A 20,012-nucleotide genomic window follows, 5' to 3' on the forward strand; every position below is an offset into this window, starting at 1 on the left:
AATAAAGCTTTATATGACCATTGACAGTAGATTGTCAAAGCCAAATCTATCAGAACTAGTAAATTCCAGTAACAGTAGCCAGAGGTGACTACAATATCTATGTTGGTCAATGGCCTATATATTTCATTTTAAGTCACTATGTGTTTTAATCACATATAGCTCTATCATTTCTAAGACATCATGATACTGAGGGGTGAGACCACCTTGAATTCATGATGGCATACAGGTTACTACAAGTGAGATCTGCAGATTGTATTGTAGAAGTCCTAGGTTTTGGTATGCTGGTGATCTTCTTATATGTCAGCACTGATTGTGGTAGACGGATTGGGCTTCCATCAAAACCAATGCTGTATCCAGCAGGTATACCTTGAAAAACACAATGTATTCACATTTTGAGTGGGAGAAAACACATCACAGGATAGTCAGAAGAAAAAAAATTATGATTATAAAGGGAGGAAATAGATGTCAACAGATTCAAAATATACCTTTGGAATTGGATACGTTGTTGGCATTGGTGCTTCATCTCTTCCAAAATCTGACAGAGTTCCAGTTTTAGCAACTCCATCCACCCAAAACCCCTCGAAAAGCTGACCTTTGTTCAGATAGTGGAACTTTCCGCAACCATTCTTCTTCCCATCTTTCCAGGTTCCTTCGTAACTGTTTTCATTTGCTTTAATACAAGAAAGTTAAACTTTAGCATTCACTAGACTGCCTCGCTGAATTCTAAATCTAAATATGAAGAATAATGCAAAATGCAGATTTACTGGGAAGGATGGAGGATCCATGCCTATGCTTTTGATATCCCTGCCTGTTTTATCCCTGCTTCTGGTCAGACTGAATTAAATACATGCATATTGTTTTGGGAAATGGATACCGCCTATGTTTGAAATTTATGTTTGATAATATTACCACATACTTAGGTGACCATAGTCCCCCAGAGCCCTATACTAGGCCCTCTAGTATATAGAGCAGGTCTACAAGCTCACAACACATTGCGATGTTCGCCTCAGAATAGGGACTTAGTGTAGTGTGCAGGCAAATTTGTCAAAGATTTGTCAAAAATCTTCTTTTCTTTTATAATTCAACATTTTTGAAATTAGCAGATCTATCGCAATTTGTCCAACAACAAAGTATAAGAGCATAAGTGGGTAAGGAAATTAACCCCCTCTGTTTTTGTTTTCTTTTGCAAATCGAAGCCTGGTCATCGTTCTCACCAAATCGAAACGTCCCCTGTCCGTGGTGTTTGTCCTCCATCCACTCTCCCTCATATATGTCTCCATTGTCATAGTACATTCGTCCCCATCCACTCCTTTTATCCTCAGACCGATGTCCCTCATAGACAGCCGAGTTACTGTAGAAGAATGTCCCGTACCCCTGTGGAGGATGAGAGAAAAAAAATCTCAAGGAGTGTTAAATAGGTGTTGAACATTATGTTTGGGAATCTGTGTTTCAAATACATACATGTTTCTTGCCATTTTTCCAGCCACCTGAGTATTTTCTTGCATACTCATTGGATCCTGGTAGTAGTTTGCTGTAAGTACCATATCCATCACGTTTTCCATTTTTCCAGTCGCCTTCATAGATGGCCCCATCCTTCTTATAAATGTGAGTACCCTTTCCTAGACAAAATCAACGGTCAAATATATTAGCTGTTGTGTACCCAGAAGCAATTGGACAATCACAAATCTCTCATTAGTTAAACCTTTGTCCAACTTTTTATGCATTTCATATCATTTGATGTTATCATAGTCTATATAGAATCCATATTGTCAGAGGAAATTCCCCTTTCATTCTCAGTGTTATAACGGTCTAATGGGCATCAACCCATATTTTCGAGATTTCAAGATAAGTCAAGAATGCTATTTTGCCTGAACACAGTGAACAAGGTCAATCATGCCACAGCCATTGAGGATAGTGGTTAAAATCCAGGAAGTGGAGTTGTAGTTTTCACATTCACACTCACTAGAGTAAACTTTTCATCTCAACTTTGGTGGCATTTCAGAATCAATATATTTACAGAATATTGTTCGGTTTTATGGCAGGTTAACCCTACAACAGATAAAAGGAGATAATGTTGAAAATTGTGATAATGTCAGACTGCCATTTACCATGCTTCTTGTTATCCATCCATTCTCCTTTGTATTCATCTCCATTGACAGAGTACACAGAGTGTCGCAGTCCACATTTCTGTGCCTTTGTGTCCCATCGTTTGGCCAGTGGTGGGTCTTTTTGAGCTTTTTTCAAATATGGCATGGCTTGAGCTACTGTAAAGGTAGAAGTCACCTGGAACATAAATAGCATATGCTACAACCATGATCTAGATTCTAGACAGTTTATAAACAGTTGCTTGCAATGCTGGAAAAACTCAGGGACCACATTGTCATCTGTGGTTACAATGACAAAACTTGGAACTTCTGAGAAGATTTTCAATGGGCATTTGCAATTGGCATGAATAATAAATAGCTTACTATGAAATATGACAAACTATATTCTAGCATAGAAGACTATAGGTTCAAACAAGGTAGGTCTACCAGTTTTTCAGAGGCAGAGTTATTGCCACCGTCTCTTGGGAGACACATATGTGTTCTTCAGTTCTTGTCAGTTAATTTACTTGGTCATTTAGCCAATTTTAAGATAAATGAACTAGGGTATGCACAGGGTTGGGTAGTAGCTGACTTTGTGATGTGGATTAATCAAATTATGAAATAAAGTAACTATAATACACCCAGACTACATCATGTGTAATTAGATAGTTACATTGTCAAGGAATCTTGATTAGAATTTTGTCCACCCCCCCCCCCCCCCCCCCCGAACCCCACTCTGTGAAGCCTCTACACCCTGCGCTGAGGTGAAAAGTGTGGTGGTATGGCTGGGAGGGGGGTTGGGTCCACTGGGGGAGGCTTTGTTGTGTTAATGACTGAGATAAAGGGGATAAGGCCCACATTCAGTTGCAAAACAGACCTCACCCTATTGTTTATCCTCACAATGAAAATGTTTAAGAGAAAAGTGAATGTTTGTGGAACCCGTTTTTGTGACTTTTTGTATAAGGTGCAATATTTTCAATGCTTGATTTTGCAGTATAATCGAAAATTATTCAGATTTTGTATTTCAAGGGATTACGTTAATCACTATGTAATTACTATGTAAATTGCAATGTAATTTGTTTTCAGTAACTGACTATATTTAATTTGTCAAGTAATTTGACCCAACCCTGCAGTAGCCTAGCTACTTGAACAATCTATTACAACAAGCAAGTAGAAGCTAGTTGGATACAGTACCTCAGCAATGTGTCCAAGTGAATAACTCCTTCTAAACGTAATCCGACAGTTTTACAGCATAAAACAAAAAACATTGACATATTTAATCTGACTATGTCCAATAGTCTGCTCTGCTCGCTGCAGCCAAGCCAGCAAACACAGAAGACTGGCAAGCACAACGCGTGCCTGGTAACCATAGCAACTCAAGCATGCTACAATTACAACATAGTGAACATACACGTACAAATATTGGCTAAAAGAAAACTGCACATAGTATAGTAGGTTATTTATGGTGGTTAAACACCAATACACGTGGTGTAAAGCAACTTAGTACATTTACTCAAGTAAAGTACAATTTGAGGTATTTTTACTTTATTGGAGTAATTCCAATTTCCTGTACTTTTACTTCTACCCTTCTACATCTTGGAGGCAAATATTGTACTTTTACACCACTACAAATATTTGAAAACTTTAGTTATTTTGATTATTATTATTATAATTATACATACATTATACATTTTGGCCATTTGAAAATAGCCAATCTACAAGCTCACAATGCGTTGCAACTTGCAATGCGACACATTGTGAGCTTTGATCTGCTATTTTCAAAATATTTTAATATATTGTATTGTATTGTATTTGTGAAATGGGACATTCTGCATGAGTACTTTTACTTTAGGTACATTTTGATTGATTGATTGAAATTTTTATTAGGCAAAAGAATGTAAAACAACACAACATTTATAATACTTTTGTCTAAAAGGTCCGACCAAAAAAGTCCTTGCGGTCTTGTTTCCGTTGGGGTCCTTGAATTAATTTCATAGACATATATAATAGCAACCAAACAGTTCAAATCAACATAAAAAACAGAGAAAAAAATACCATATGTACAAAAAAAGCATCATGAAAAATAAAATAAAAGTATATACAAAAAAATACCATTTGTACTTTTACTCAAGTCACTTTTGAATTCCGTACTTTTACTTGTAACAGAGTATTTCTACATTGCCGTATTGATACTTTTACTTAAGTAAAAAATTGCAGTACTTTTCCCACCACTGCCAATACATACGCACGAGTGTAGGTTGCAATTGTATACTCCACCACGAGAGGGCATCATTCACTTCTTGCCAAAAAAAGAAAAGAAAGGGAAAAAAACAGATCTACAAACTGGATTATTACAAGGCGCTGTTAGCTTGTAGATCTGTTAAGTATATTACGTAGTGCGCATGCTCAGTGTAGATCGGCAGCAGAAAAGCGTTTGCGCGTTCAAAGTGTCGCGAGGCTGAAAATGTCAGATCTACAAGCTCACAGTGCGTGACTGTGCAACGCGCTGTGAGCTTGTAGATCTGATATATTCAGCCTCGCGACACTGGCGCGCAACTATTATGGCTGGAGAAACGGCTCGCCGTCATTGTCAGCGTTGCCATGTCCGCTTATTATAAGCTGCTTTGGGCTTCTTTTTCTGTAAAGTTGCTTGTAAATATGGGTAGTTGCGGGTTGCGGTTGCTTGCTCCCAAATGTTTTAATTATTTATTATTATTTATTTATTTAAACCAGTGGTTCTCAAATATTTTCATGAAAATGTTTTGTGCCCAGCCTATACGGGAGCATTTGTGTTGTTAGAATGTTTCGGAAAATATTCAAAATATTCCACATTTTACTGCAATAGGAGTTTTTGAAAATAGCAGATCTACAAGCTCACAACGCGTCGCATCTCATGTGGCCTATAAAGCTGCTTCTTTTGGATTTGTTTTCCTAGACCTGGTTGCTTATTTCTCTCTCAAAACCTGGCAACACTGGTCATTGTCTGTCTGAGTGACCATGAGCAGCAACTCTCTCTCCCTCTGACTGAGACAGTAGAAACTAGGAGAGGGAACTATAGCAGATAACCTGCTTCTTCTGGAGCCCAACATCAAACATCACCATGTCGTTGTTGCCGAGGTTACAAACGGAGTGGGAAGAAATCGACAACGAACATCAACAGCTGCAGGTGATTGATCTGTAATCACAATGAATATTAACCATCAGCTAATCAAGTTAGCAAAGCCGCGCAACAGCAAGCCTTGACTAAGTTCCTGTGATTCCTACATACATTGGGGTCGTGTTGCAACACGACGTGGATGACATACGTGTTGCTCTCATGGGTTCTTTGGTGTTCCTGTCCTTTATGTAACATATAAACATAATAATAATAATGTACCTACAACAGCATTTTGATCAGTAATCAGCTAATGCATGTTAGCCTACATTACCTTGCTAACTTTAGCTCGATTCGTGAATGGAGGGGGTTTGTTTTAAATGGGAACACGACTTGGTATACAATCTAACAATGACTTATGTTTACTTGTGGTGATTGACTGGTGAATAATGATACATCTAAAGCAGTGAGTAATCCAGACAGCGGTGTCCCAGAAGCCACAGGAGACAGAGCAGTGAATCTGTGACTGTCATTAAAGGTGTCAAAAGGTGGTTTTCTGTGACAGGCTGTCGGACAGGCTGGTGCAAGCCTGAAGTATTTAAATACAGCTTAATCCTGACAAACATTATTCAGTCTCGCAGAATTACTTTTCATTATTATCCATAGAGCAGGTCCACATTGAGAACATCTTTTTTGTACTTGTGCTTTCTGGAGTTTGTGTTGACTTGGCTCTAGTCTAGCCTTGGATCAAGACTAGCCATGGTTCACATGAGATCAAGACAATCATAGATGTATTTTATCGCTTTTGATACTTCTTAGATACAAACATATCAAAATTGATAAAAAATACATCTATGATTGTCTTGATCCAAGGCTAGCTCTAGTCTAGCATACATATTCACCGCTACTCGCCTATACTGTCCAGTACCATTAAAACATACTTAAAATGGTTACACTTCTGAAATACTGCTAGAATAACCTGCTTAAAAATGTTATGTTTTAATACATGGCTTCAAACCTGGGTGGTTTCAGACGATACAGGAAGAGTGGGCACCTCAATGTGAAATTGACCATTTCACATGGACCATTTTCCAAAGCATACTTTACCTTTTCACATTTTGGAATGAAATTGTCAAAATATGCGGTGAAAAAGATAAATGAGTTTCAGATAAAGGCAACGCAAGATGATATTGTATTGTACTGTTTGGCATTTCAGTGTATAGTTAACCATATGACATTATATTTGACCTCCAGGAAAGTCACAAAATCTACAGGCAGAAACTTGAGGAGCTCACAAATCTTCAAGCAACATGCAGTAGTGCCATCAGAAAACAGAGGAAATCTCTCAAAGACCTCCGATACAGCCTAAAAAAGTACGTTTTTGGTAGTCAAAATGAGTTCCACTGAATTAGCCCATGGTAATCCAAACTTTATTTGCATGGCATATTTTACACAAGGTATCTCATTGTGTTTCAAACAAATCGTGCTGTTTATATGATATGATGTGCAATATCTCTATTGATTATGGAAAGAAACTGAAAATCATTAACATTTACTGTGAAACCCAGCACATTTGAATGTGTAAATAAATCCTGTCATTTTGGGTCTCCGATCTTGGGTAGGAGTAACCAGTACAACCTAATGTGTAAAATTAAACTAATTTGGCTGTCTAATTCCTATTTTTTTTAAATAACAGATACATTTTTTCTCCACAGGTGTGTACAAACATGTGATGAGAAAGAATTGACACTATAACAAGATACTTTTTTTCTCCACAGGTGTGTACAAACATGTGATGAGAAAGAATTGACACTAATACAGGATATCCAAACACAAATCAAAGATAAAGAAGATGTGTTCTTTGATATGGAAGCATATTTACCAAAGAAGAATGGGTCAGTACTTTTCTTGTGTGTTGCATGTAATGTTAAGTGGATGACTTATTACAGGCATACAAACTTGCCACCTTTTGGCAAAATTCTGTATTTTGAATCAGAAATGGATCATCTACATGATTTGTGCAGATCCAGCTCATTTGTTTTGTGGGGGGTTATTCAAAGGGAAAGACTGATGCAAGCCTACTCAAAGTGAAAAAGTGATGCGTGCTTAGAAGGGTCTGCGGTTGTGTCCTCTCTGGGACACAACCCCAGAGAGGGGCGTTGTGTCCCAGAAGTCTGCTACATTTTCATTAAGCGAAAGATGATACGTGTGTTTGGATGTGTGCAACAAATAATAAATAAACTAGGGCAGCTTACTTTGCTGGCACAAAACCGACATGCACAGGAAAAAAAAGTCTTATGTCATAATGAGACGGCCAACAGCCTTCTACAGAGAGAGGACATATCCCTAGTGGGTCTTTCTTCCCCTTGCTCACACACCTGTTTCACCCCTAGTCAGTTATCATGCCTGTAATTAAATATTATGAGTATTTATTGTTTGTCATTCTATTTCAGATTATACCTAAATTTGGTCCTGGGCAATGTAAATGTAACTCTTCTCACCAACCAGGCAAAGTATGTTGTGTTTTTAAAGGCCTTTAAATAATCTTGTTTATTATTATTAGTTTCTCTAATTCGCTTTGTCTTCCGTTCATGTATAGATTTGCCTACAAAGATGAGTATGAGAAATTCAAGCTTGTTATGACAATAATTCTGCTGTTTGGGGCCATAACCTGTCTCTTCTTCCTCAATTATCGGTGAGTTAAATTCATTTGGAGATTGATCATCTCCAAGACTAACCTTTTAAATTGGAATATCTTAAAAAGGCTGCAGTTTTTAAGTTTTTGTTGTTTTTCTCAGTGTCACAGATGAAATCTTCAACTTTTTGCTTGTTTGGTATTACTGCACCTTGACTATAAGGGAAAGCGTTCTCATGAGCAATGGTTCCAGGTGTGTAATAATAATTTTATGCTTAGAAGATACAGAAACACTTTAAAGTTCAAATTGTTCAACTTAACCCCCAACCTCGCTAAAGATACAATTTTAACATGGTTGCTGTTCTTCCTTTTTTTCCTTAGGATTAAAGGGTGGTGGGTGTTACATCATTATGTATCCACCTTTCTGTCAGGTGTCATGCTTACCTGGTAGGTTTTTTTCTTTGTCATTGATTTCACCATGTAATAAGAAATGGCATTTTATCTTTTAGACAAACAGTCAGTAACCTACTGGAGTGCTTAATGTACTGATGTGTCTCTTCTGTATCATTTTAAAATGATGCAATCCTAAAGCAGACAGGCCTCCAGTATAGTTAAAATAAGAGTCATATGTTCTCCTGGTTTTAGTTAAAAGCCTAGCAGCAGCACTCTGTACAATGTGCAGCCTATTCTGATAGTAATCATTGCTATATAGCATTTTTCAGTAACAGTGGTCTCCCAATCTCTCCGGCTCTTTAGTAAACGCAAAATGCATTTTCTGGTGAGAATACCAAATTTATCCAATCAGGAGAGAAATGTTTTATACAGGATGTAAAAGAAACGAGTGAAAGTGGGAGAAATGAAACAGAAAAATGTGCAGAAAAAACACTAACATTGAAGCTGATAAATGATCGTTGTGTGGTTCTCTCACCTGATTGGATCAAATTGGTATCCGATATGAACATGTACTGTATGTTCTGTTTACTAAAGAGCTGGAACAAATACTAGTAATTGGGCATGACACCACAGTGTTCTTATTATTCACACAAAAGCATGAAACCACTGCCATACATAGATGGATGCCATGGTGATAACATGAGAACCTGTTAAACCCTGTGACCTAATGACTATGCTTGGAAAATATGTGTGCTTAGGTCGATAACATAGAAACAAGACTGGACAAATAAGTTAGCAATGTTTTATATATTGGGTGGGATTACTACTAGAACATTTGGATTAGTTATTTATTAGTAGTAGTAGTAGTTTAATAGTAGTGATTGCTATCGGAATACTAAGCTTTAAGTTTTAGCAACATCACTTACACCCATTTAACATTTTTTGTTAATGAACTAATTGATGAGTGAATTTTGATAATACACATTATCTGAGCCTGGTCTATATTGATGTGTCTCCTCTGTTTCATTTCATAGGCCTGAGGGGCCCATGTATCAAAGGTTCAGAAGCCAATTCCTTGCTTTCTCCATCTATCAGAGTAAGTATTTACTAAGCCTGCACAGTAAAATCCTTTGTGTTAATTTAACTGGCATAGTGACACATGGGTCAGAGGGGCGGCAGTGGCTCAGAGGTAGAGTGCCCGGTAGAGCGGCCGGTGTCCTTGAGCAAGACGCTGAACCCCTAATTGCTCTCGATGAGCAGGTAATGCACAATCTATGTAAAGCGCTTTGGATAAAAGCGCTATTTAAATGCACCATTTATTTTATTTACCATACAGACCTTTCTTGTATGTCATCCTCATTTTATATGCAAAGGGGGACCAATAACATTTGGTTTAATGATATCTTGCTATTAAAAACAAATGCAGGCTAATAAAACTGCAGTAAAGCCCAGCTGTGTTGCTAATTCACAAATACTATCTCATTCACTGCCAGACTTATTTCTGGCTGCGTTTACCCACTACCTTTTTCAAGTAGTCACAGAATATTTATCTCCATTATGATCGATCCCCTGATGGTTGCTAATCACTGAGGGTTATACTGTGTGGTTTCACAAATGTCAACGAGGTCATCGCGACCTCGTTGACATTAATTGTCTGCCTTTGAAAATAGCATGTCTTGACCAAAAATACATAGTAAAAAAAAAAGTATACAGGATTTTTAAGTAATAAGTTAACCAAGAGGTTAACTTATTAATCTTCAGATTATTATTCTTCTCTATTTTTTTTATTACGTTTTTTACGTCCTTGGCAGTGAATGAGTTGAGCTCCAGAGCCTTGTTAAAAGATCTAAAATAATTATCTTTGGTATTATGAATTATATACAGTATATAATATATTGTCAAATATGGTGTTATCTTCCAAAACTTGTAGCCTATCTAATTTGTTATGTGGAAATGGCATTTGACACTGGCGATACTGAGAGACGTGTCCAATTGTGTGATTTTTCCCTGGCGGTACTAGCATGCACGCGCCGTCATGTGCCGTACCTGCACATGCGCGTGACAAATAACTGGCCTGACACCATGGTGTCCCGTACAGCGACCAAAACACCACTGCACATGTCAAAACATATGATTTATGAAGCATACAACCTTGACATTTGTTTTCTTCTCTTTGTCTGATTGAAAAGAGTCCTGAATGTGTCTTTTTAAGATACCTGCAATATCCTGACTTATAAGACTGAATGTTAGACTGTGTATTTACTGCAAACCATTTTCTTTGTCTTTTCAGGCATGGTTCAGTTTCTGCAATATTATTACCAGAGTGGTTGCTTATACAGGTTGCGAGCCTTGGGAGAGAGAAGTCAGCTGGATCTCACAGTGGGTATGTTTTATGCTATTTTGGGTCATCATGATTGCAATGCTTTGACGTCCTCAGCCATCAGCAGCCCCATGTCTGAGGAAAAATAGGGTAAAGGTGAGGTACTGACTGAGTGTTCCTACACATGGGTATTCTGAGTTACACATGTAAGAATTGCTTGAGCAAGTTGGTGGGAGGGCGTGTGAGTTATTGTAAACCAGGGGTTGGGCAACCTTTTCAGGCACATGATCACTTACTACTTTGGTCACCGTCATGTCAAAGTAGTAAAACTGCGTCAGATGCGTCATAGTCACAAGCCGATGTGTGACGTCCATTTCCCATCATGATCTTGCATGGCTGTGGGTAGTGCAGATAAAGTGCCAGTGTTCCAGTGTCATTGTTTTCAAATGTGAAAACATTGCATTATGTCATTATGAATAGCATTATGTTAATTACATGAATAATTATGAATAGCAATTCATATTTGGTAGAACAAGGGTTTAATTTGTGAAAAAAGCACATATGATTTTTTTTTGTAGCTTATGTCTGTGTTGGATGTGAAACTATGCTTCTCATTTATTTGGGATACTTTATTTATTAGAATGCTATACTGCTCATCAGATGGGGGGGGGGGGGTATTCCTATCGGTAAAGTATTCAGGCCATTCATCAATCGGCTTTTAAAATAAATATGTTTACATTAATTGAAATACGAGTGTACTGTACATGAAAGGAAACCGTAAGCAAAATGGCTGCCAAGAGCAGTCAACGCATAGTGTTAGCGTGTCTGTCCCATTGGTTGGTGCCTGGTCATGGTTCATCAATGTTGAACCTGGCGCTTCACATGCGTCAGACTTCACGCACTTCAGTGCGTGAAGTCAACAATGTGTCAACAATGTGACATAACGGGACACTCCTCCCCGTTTTCCCCATAGAATGTAAGTGAACAGGGAAGCTGGCGCTTCTGGCGAGTCCGCCGATGTTGTCTGACCAGGGCTTTAGCCTTTTCCAAGGCTGATGTGAGCACCCTTTGCTAGACTGAAAACCACCATTGATTTTCTGCCTTATTATAGGCTGCTTATTAGAATAATACAAGCATCGAAAAAATCAATAATTGAGTAAAAGCTAACAAAGAATGATTCAATTCAATTATGAATTAAATTCTGACTATCTTGGGAGAAAGGTTTAGTATGCACATCAAACAATATTGGATGATAAAGCTTGTTTTTGAATTATAACTTCACCTGGTAGATCAAAAAGTGGTTTGTTGCCCACCACTGTTGTAAAATGTTTTAACTTCTCATGGTGCATATTTTATATATCCTGGATTAAATGACAAATTATACTACAACAATAACAAAAGAATAGCTTGACCTTCATTACTGTGCATGTGGTCAGTCACACAAGCTCTTGTCTCTGATTTTATTGTAAAGATTACAAACTTTACTAGTTAGTACTCTAATCTCCTCATCTCTGCAATCATTTTAACATCCTGGCAAGCTTTTCATGTTGAAATTTGATCATACTTAATTTGTTTCATAACAAAGTTGCTAATTAATATTTCTATGTCTGCAGAGGGATTTCAATCCTGGATGTGGAGAGGCCTCACTTTTCTCTTGCCTTCCCTATTCTTTGGCCATGTAAGTTAAAACTAATACTACAGTCTCTATAGCCTGGTTCCAGACGAATCTGCCATTGCAAAAAAGATGTTTGCAGTGATATTGTCTGGCCACGCGAGGCTATACAGTCTCAACCATTGGCCTTTGCGCTCACCTGAGCTATTTACTGTACATGTCGGGGAATTAATATAAAATGTATTTAACCACTTGTACTGCAGCATTCCTATAGCGCACCGAAGTCCTGACGTCACTGCCAGTAGAGGGCGCTTTCCGCTGGTTCATGGCTTTACTTTTTGTATTGATATCCTCATTGGGGAATCTTAGATCGCTTCATATACCTAAGAACTGTGTTCCAAAAATAAACACACCACCCTGGCGATTTTACTCATATGGATATGAAGCATCGACTGAAGGTGTAAATGTACACATTTACCCAAAGAGTAACACAATATAAACACTAGAAACGAGTCAAACAACCCAAAGACTACATTTCCCATGAACGCGGCTGCTGTGGGGACAGTGATTTCAGACCCGGAAGTAGTAGTTCTTAAGACTTTTAAGGCAGAATTAATTCCATTTTCGCCAGAAACAGGCTGTATCAAATATGAATGAATATAAACGATGCAGAGCCACCCACCTGACAAAAACGCCAGGGTGGTGTGTTTATGTTTACAGTTCTTAAATGACGTGATCTAAGATTCCCAAATGGGGATTTCAACACAAAAAATAAAGCCACAAACCCGTGGAACAGCGCCCTCTAGTGGCAGTGACGTCAGACTTCGGTGCTCTATTCTGTGGTAACATTAGTCAAAAATAGCTGATCTACAAGCTCACAGCGTGGTGGACAATTTTCGGCAAAGAGATACTACACCCATGAATGATAATTTCTGTGCTACCTGGAATACCTGATTTACATGCCTTCTCTGAGAATGGAGCTTTCAAATATTGTAGCCATTTCTGAAGTTGCTTGGAGATTCTTTTTAACGGGACCGTACCTATGTTCCCCAGGTTCTATGTTCCCCGTTTCCTAGGGAGAGCGGGGAATATAGGACCTAACCTAAACCTAACCCTAACCATAACCTTAGTGGGGAACATAGAACCCGGGGAATATAGGTATGACCCCCTTTTTAACAACAGCAAGACATGTGTAACAAATTCTCTAACTACCCCCCGTATAATCTGAGTCACAGCTATCTAGTCATGTGCTCATTATGTCCCATACACATTTCTTCTAAAATATGACTAAATCTATCATTTCACTCCGTGACCATTATTCAAAAACAAACTAGAAAATACAGTATGGGCTCTATTTTCATTCAAAGATCCTATAACCACTATTTGGGGATTTAGCGTTGCACAAGGGGCGCTCCTGTGCAAAAGTTGCTGTCTTCGGACACCAGCCTTATCCCTAAAACACCTGCGCTACCCGTTACATTATGCATACTGTAGGTGTGGTTTGGGCGTTACAATAATAAAACCAATCACCGTGCCAGATGCCATTGCCTTTTAAGGGAAGCTATTATCCCAATGCAATCTTACGCTCTCTCCCTCTCTGCCCATGGAAGAACTTTGAATTACAGCAATCTGCTTGTGTTCTGGATTATTTAAACAAATGGTCTGGTGTGGTTATAGCAAATGCAGATCAAACGACAGATTATAGGGAATGTTATATTATTGTAATCCATACAGTATTTCCTGCGCAATGGATGAATAAAACTGAAGTGTGTGTAATTTGGAGAGCTATCGTCTTATATAAACACAATTGACACAAGGAATTGACACTCACATCTGCTGATTATAGGAAAATTAGAATCACAGAGATTCGTTGAGAATTAGGAAAGAGGGAGCCTCTGAATGTTGTGCCGTTGTGTGCCCGGCCGACTCCCGACATGTCCATTGCAGGCGCGCTCTACCAAACAAATTTGGCATAGCGGGTGGTTTTAGAATCTGCTATGCGCTTTCCCAAACGTGTGTGGGCAAGATAGCAATTTTAGGGAAAGCGCAACAGCACGCCCACAGGCACACACGGTGAAAATAACGTAGCAGGTAAGGCACCGGTGAAAATAGGGCCCTATGTGTGTATCTCTGTGTTTGAGAGAATGTACTTGAGAGAGCAAGATGACAGCAGAACCAATGTATGGGCAAGAAGATGTCATCCTGTAATTCCATTTGCAAAGATACAAACTTTTTTTCCTCCTTTGCAGTTTTGGCAGCTCTACAACTCTGTGACATTATTTCGGTTGGCAGGCCGTGAGGACTGTAAGGAATGGCAGGTAAGCCTTTGTTGCATTTCAACAGCAGTTGATATTACGAACGTAATGTCAGAATACTGTATAATATCTAAAAATATATGTATCTTGCATTTCAGTCAAAGAAAATTTTAAGGAAAAGCTTGGTGAATGTTATATGAAACAATGTTCTGGAAAATCAATAAACGGTTCTTTTAGTTGAGCAAAGAGGCAGTTGCAAAACGATTGTAATGATGCAGCCTGTGTATTTCAACATAATAATGTCACTGTCTGCAATGACTCAATACATTGTTGCATCACAACATATGGAATCTTCATGTTTGATCTGTAATTTAGTATAACATAATGCAGTTTGGTAGTCAAAAGTCTAGGTCGGTGATTAGCCATGCAGCTAATCTATGCACACCTATTGGTTGCCCCTGTTATTATCTCTGCCATACCGGAACGGCCAGGGGCGGGGATTATGTATTTGGTCCGTGAGTCAGTCTGCCTGTGAGCAGCTAATGTCAGACACCTCTGGACAGATCGGTGTGAAACTTTGCATGCACACTCCCAGTAGGCCTCACTCAAATCGGCCTCATGGTGGTGCTATAACAGACCGCTTAATTTTTTTTTGCCTGTAACACTTGAACCTTTGGTCGTTCCCTGGATTTCTTGGTTCATGTTGCAAATCCCAATACAGGCCACACCCATTTCCGCCTGACTAGATTTTCTGTCATTTTAAGAAAGGTTGCAGCAGTCTGAATTACCCTGTGGCAGGTCGGTGCATGCCAGCCAATTGCGTTTCGAGTGATTCAACTTGCCCAATTATAAACAACAAGTTGTAAACCATTTCTGATCACAAACACATTGCTCCCACCAATATGTAATGTTACAACATGTTATCCCTCTCTCACTCATTCACACTCACACACACAAATGCATACACAGTGCAATTCTGAGGCGAGGGAGAGCGAAAAATAGAGCGAGTGAATGGGAGAAAGGAAAGAGATCATATAGCTATTTAATATTGTATACAATATATACTGTAATAGATTGATGTGCTATGAAAACGGTAAAACTATCTCTGGTCCTCGCCTTGATGTGTCTGTCACTGTCCATTTCTAGAGCTTTGTTCACACCGCAGCTAATCATGGGTTCAACTTCAGCGTCTCATCACAAGTTTAGTTTTGCAGTTTTAAATGCTGGCTGTGTGCTAAAACCTGTTTGGTTATGAAGGAGAGTAACAGCTGCTTTCTACCACCAAAGTGACAACCGTAAAGGTTCACTGTCATTGAGTGCTGATTCAGTTGATTTCTGCAGTGTGTACCAGAACTGCACTGGACAACCAACTACTGTAGAAGTTGTAAATGTTATGGTATGACATGACAAGTAATTTTCTGAAAAATGTCAGGAAGTCACCCAAATGTTTCACTTAACAAATAAAATACAGTTACAGAAGGAAAAACATTTATCTGGGTAGGGTTGTTACAACCTGATGGATAATCTCATGCCTTCGGTTGTTATAGCGGTCTACATATTTGGTCTGTTTTAAAGCATAGTTAAACTTTGATAGAGTATGCTCTTCTCGTGAAGAAGGTGCGCATCATAAGACTTGACTTGAGCATTCAAAGATTTTCTGTGGACTGCATAAGAACCTGAAACTGACCCATGTTACAAAAGATTTGACAGATCTGGGTTCATTCTATGTCTAGCGACTGGAATTATATAGTCGATGCAAGATTTTAAACTGCTTTTCCATGCTGAGTTACACGCTAGGACATGGACAGGATGTTAACATGTTATCTCCTTCCAGTCTGCTAAATCGATTGTGGTGCCCTGATCATCTTCCCATAGGTCCTTAGTTTCAAATTTTAAAAAATTGTTTTGTTTTACACAAAACATTATATTGAATATTTTCATAATTAACCTTTGTATCCTTCAAGAGAGGTTCTCAACAGGTCTTGTAGTAACAGATGGGTATAAGGTTTGATATTCTGAAGAAATTGTTTTTCGCTATATCAAACTTGCTCATAATCTGCTGCATCGAGAGAATGTTATCTAGCCGTTCTATATCTCCAACCACATTTAAAGCCCTTCTCTTACAATCAGCAAGACCAGATTTGAGACGGGGAGGGGAGTCACGATTCTTATGCAAGGCAGTTAGTGAGCAGCATTGCTATGACCTTCTTGCTCAGTTCTTAAAACCTCAAAAGAATCATGTGAATATGTAAACGATACAACCATAAACAAAGGTAACCCAGAGTATATGAAGTTTAATTCAGGGGTGCTGTGGAATAATGGTGTTTTAACCACTTCTAAAAGTATTTTTAATAATTTCTGAAGTAACAGATTTTTTTATGTACCCCCTGAATGTATACTTTCAATTGAGCGTGTTCATTTGAATGTTGTGGTCACCGTCATGTCAAAGTAGTAAAAGATTCTATAAATATAAGGTGATAGAGTAAAATATAACATTGTAATTTAGGGCTGCCGTGGATGAAATAAGTATGTATGGGGGGTGCCCTGAGGCCAAAACGTTTGTGAACCACTGTCAGTGTTGTAGTGCTGATTTCATAGCTGGTCATATGCTATTTTAATGACGCGCACAATCACAAATGCGTACGATCACGAATGGTGCGCACACAATCACGAAAGAGCACAGAGACGCTCTGACCAGGCCATTTTTTGTTTGATGTTAGATTAGAAATAGACTATTGAGACGTTTTATAGACGTTTTTCAGAGAATATGCCTTTACAGAAGCTATACCTGTCCATGTTCAGTTGTTGTAATTATTCCATGAAGACACGCACAGACAGACTCCCATTGTTCTGGCGGGCGCGTATTTTCGTGGGCACGCACGTTAACGTCAGTGCATCTGCAGACGTGTGAGAGTTGGTCAAAAAATGCGCTTATACGCCGTAGCGACGTGTTGTACTGTGTATGTGTGTCACCCTGATCACTGGGATATTGTATTTAGTCATTGCAGACAGATTGACATACAGTACATATACTGTCTATACACAGAGATTTTTTTTACTTGGTTAAATAATAAAGAGTCGGGAATAGGTTTATCACAAAGCTGACTCCTAACCCTACCACATTTCACAACATGGAAATATCTGTACAAATGCATAGCTCCTGATGTCAAATACTTTAAATGAGACGGTGATGCCTCTCTTTATTTTCTTCTAGGTATATATGCTGGCCTTGACATTTCTCATCCTGTTCCTGGGGAATTTTCTCACCACAGTAAAAGTTGTTCACCAAAAATTTCAGAATAACCAAGAGAAGGTGCAAAAACAGGACTGACAAAACAACTGAGACTCTCCAATTGGCCATTAATTTGAAGCATAACTACGACACGCACATTTGCTCCATAGACTATACACTTACAGTAAGTATAGTAGTTTGGTGCTGTGAGAGGACTGAAACGATGGTTTCTCTCAGGCTTTGATGACAGCAGAAACATCTAGCCAAAGTGTTTGGTATATTGGCTTTTCTTTCTGAAGCCTGATTTATACTTGGTTGCGCGCCAGTGTCGTGCACAGAAAACAGGCAGTCTACGTCACAGTGCGACACGTTGTGAGATTGTAGATGGGCTATTTTTGGCACGGAGCACTGGCACACAACAAAGTATTACGGGGCTTTGATGACGCATTGTTGTCCTTGCTGCACATTCAATCACAACACAGTCATGTTCAACTGTCGGATGAGCCACTGAAATCCTTTACAACAGTGGTTCTCAAAGTGGGGTCCGGGACCCCCAGGGGTCCTTGAGTGGGTTCCAGGGGGTCCCCAGCAAAATTTTTGATAGTTAGGAACCAAATTGGACACTTACGGGTTTGTAAGTCCTTGAAATTAAAACGTTTGATAACCACTGCTTTACACAGTAATGTTCACCTGCCAGATGGACCACTGAAGTCTGGTTTGTTGCTTGAACCTGTAGTTAAAAAGTAATTGGACAGAAAGTGTTTTCTTTGGATGTTTATTGTATGTGTCAGTGCATGAACGTGTTAAGAGAGCCTTCTCTTCACATGCATCATATGCAACTCAAAGATGGTAGGTAGCATTGATTAATCACAGCCAGTGTAGTTTGCCTTTGAAGACCCAAGTCTGTCATGTAGATACTTCATACTTCTGTGAAGTAGTAGTGGTCCAACTTTATCTCTGGGTATAATGCATTTGAATACATACAGTAAAGGTATGGCACAATGTTCTGTTGTTTGTATCATAAATTTGTATGTGTAATGCTTGACTCCCCATTGCTTTTAATTTTTAATCCGTTGGGGGGAGTGGCTGGTTAGTATATACAGTGCATGTATAGACTAATTCAACAGGTAGATACCCAGTGCACAGCACTGTTTGTCTTGTTGCAGGAAATATCAAATGACCAAAAACAAAAGCTCATCACACACAGGGCGCCGAAATGCTTCCTGTTTTTATATTTATTACAAGTGCAAGATCTTGACCTTGTCATAAATATAAAATAAAAAGAGGAAGCATTTCAGCCCTATGTGCGTTTTTGTTTTTTTGGTCACTTGCATATATAAATTATATATACATACTTTTTTATTTATTTTGTATTCCTTGAAAGAGTGAGCCAGTGAACATCTGTAATATTGCAGGTAGTGATTACCACATGAATTTATGATTTTAATGTATCTAAAGACTTAATCTGGTTGTCTGAGTAAGCACCAGGGAGAGGATGAAATTATTGCTATGACTATCTCTAGACACCCAGAGCCTAACAAATAAGACCAAATTAGATCTTGATTTTAAATTAATAAATTAATGTAGCAGGTATTATTATTCATGACCATAGCTTTCTGGATTTGGACACTCTGGTGATGCTTGTTCATGCTGGTAACACAAAATATAAGACATGAGGTTAGATTAAAGAAGTTTGTTGAATTCCTGTTAGAATTATGATTTTGTTGTGCTGAAAGGTGAGAACAATACATTTCTGTTCCAATCGTATGTTGTGTTTTCTTGCAGAATTCTATTATGAATAAAATGCTGCTATTGGAACTGGTACTTTAATACTACTATTATTACTATTCAAAATGATGACAAACATGCTGGATTATTGTTTAATACTTCTGACTGACCAACACACTAAATGTATATCTACTAATTAACTATGGCCAGATCATGAGTCTTTGATTTGTTTGTGTAATTTTGTCTGGTTTGTGCTTCATAAATGTTCTGTAGTAATGTGGATTTTCTTTTTTTTAATATAATTCAGACACATTCAATTGAGTCGATCTGAATAATTGTAGTGGCATGGCTCAAATTGCCTTATTCTCCCTGTAGCCTGTCACATTAGATATCTGTAGTTTTTGTTTAGAAAATCCAAAGATGTTGGTGTTTGTTACATTTTTGCTCTTTAAGACAACCACTATTTATATATAACTTTTATGAGAGAAGTTGAAGCATGTTGAGTTGCAGACCAAAATGTTGCGATGCATTAGAGCTGCCACAATGCACAAAAAGATCCAGATTTCCTCATTTATACAGTGTAGCTGATGTGCTAACCATGTTCATCCATCTGAAGACGGTATCGTGTGCCTGAACATGAATGATAATAAGATGACTGA

General features: G+C 38.4%; 2 protein-coding genes across 3 annotated transcripts; one reads left to right on the forward strand and one right to left on the reverse strand.

The window, feature by feature from the left end:
* Window positions 1-110: 110 nt before the first annotated feature.
* On the reverse strand, window positions 111-2,253 carry morn3 (MORN repeat containing 3; the record flags this gene model as incomplete). The annotated part of the gene is made up of 5 exons (XM_080418980.1): window positions 111-366; window positions 486-670; window positions 1,215-1,374; window positions 1,462-1,619; window positions 2,109-2,253. 5 exons carry the CDS (start codon window positions 2,251-2,253, stop codon window positions 301-303), a joined length of 714 nt encoding a protein of 237 aa, XP_080275106.1. The 3' UTR covers window positions 111-300.
* A 2,815-nt stretch (window positions 2,254-5,068) lies between these two features.
* tmem120b (transmembrane protein 120B) lies at window positions 5,069-19,882 on the forward strand. Of its 2 annotated transcripts, XR_013932534.1 has the most exons (13): window positions 5,069-5,250; window positions 6,433-6,551; window positions 6,957-7,073; window positions 7,632-7,691; window positions 7,778-7,873; window positions 7,977-8,066; window positions 8,195-8,260; window positions 9,241-9,302; window positions 10,497-10,589; window positions 12,140-12,204; window positions 14,388-14,456; window positions 17,608-18,184; window positions 18,215-19,882. XR_013932534.1 is itself a non-coding variant. In XM_080419729.1 (12 exons), the coding sequence occupies exons 1-12, from the start codon at window positions 5,185-5,187 to the stop codon at window positions 17,722-17,724; spliced, it is 1,020 nt and encodes a 339-aa protein (XP_080275855.1). In that variant the 5' UTR covers window positions 5,069-5,184; the 3' UTR covers window positions 17,725-19,882. The 2 variants fall into 2 exon arrangements, 1 of the variants encoding a protein (XP_080275855.1); XM_080419729.1 differs by having other exon boundaries at window positions 17,608-19,882.
* The last annotated feature ends 130 nt before the right edge of the window (window positions 19,883-20,012 follow it).

The sequence above is a fragment of the Gymnoscopelus braueri genome (genome assembly GCF_963280865.1).
Source record: "Gymnoscopelus braueri genome assembly, chromosome: 22".
NCBI classification, from domain to species: Eukaryota; Metazoa; Chordata; class Actinopteri; order Myctophiformes; family Myctophidae; genus Gymnoscopelus; species Gymnoscopelus braueri.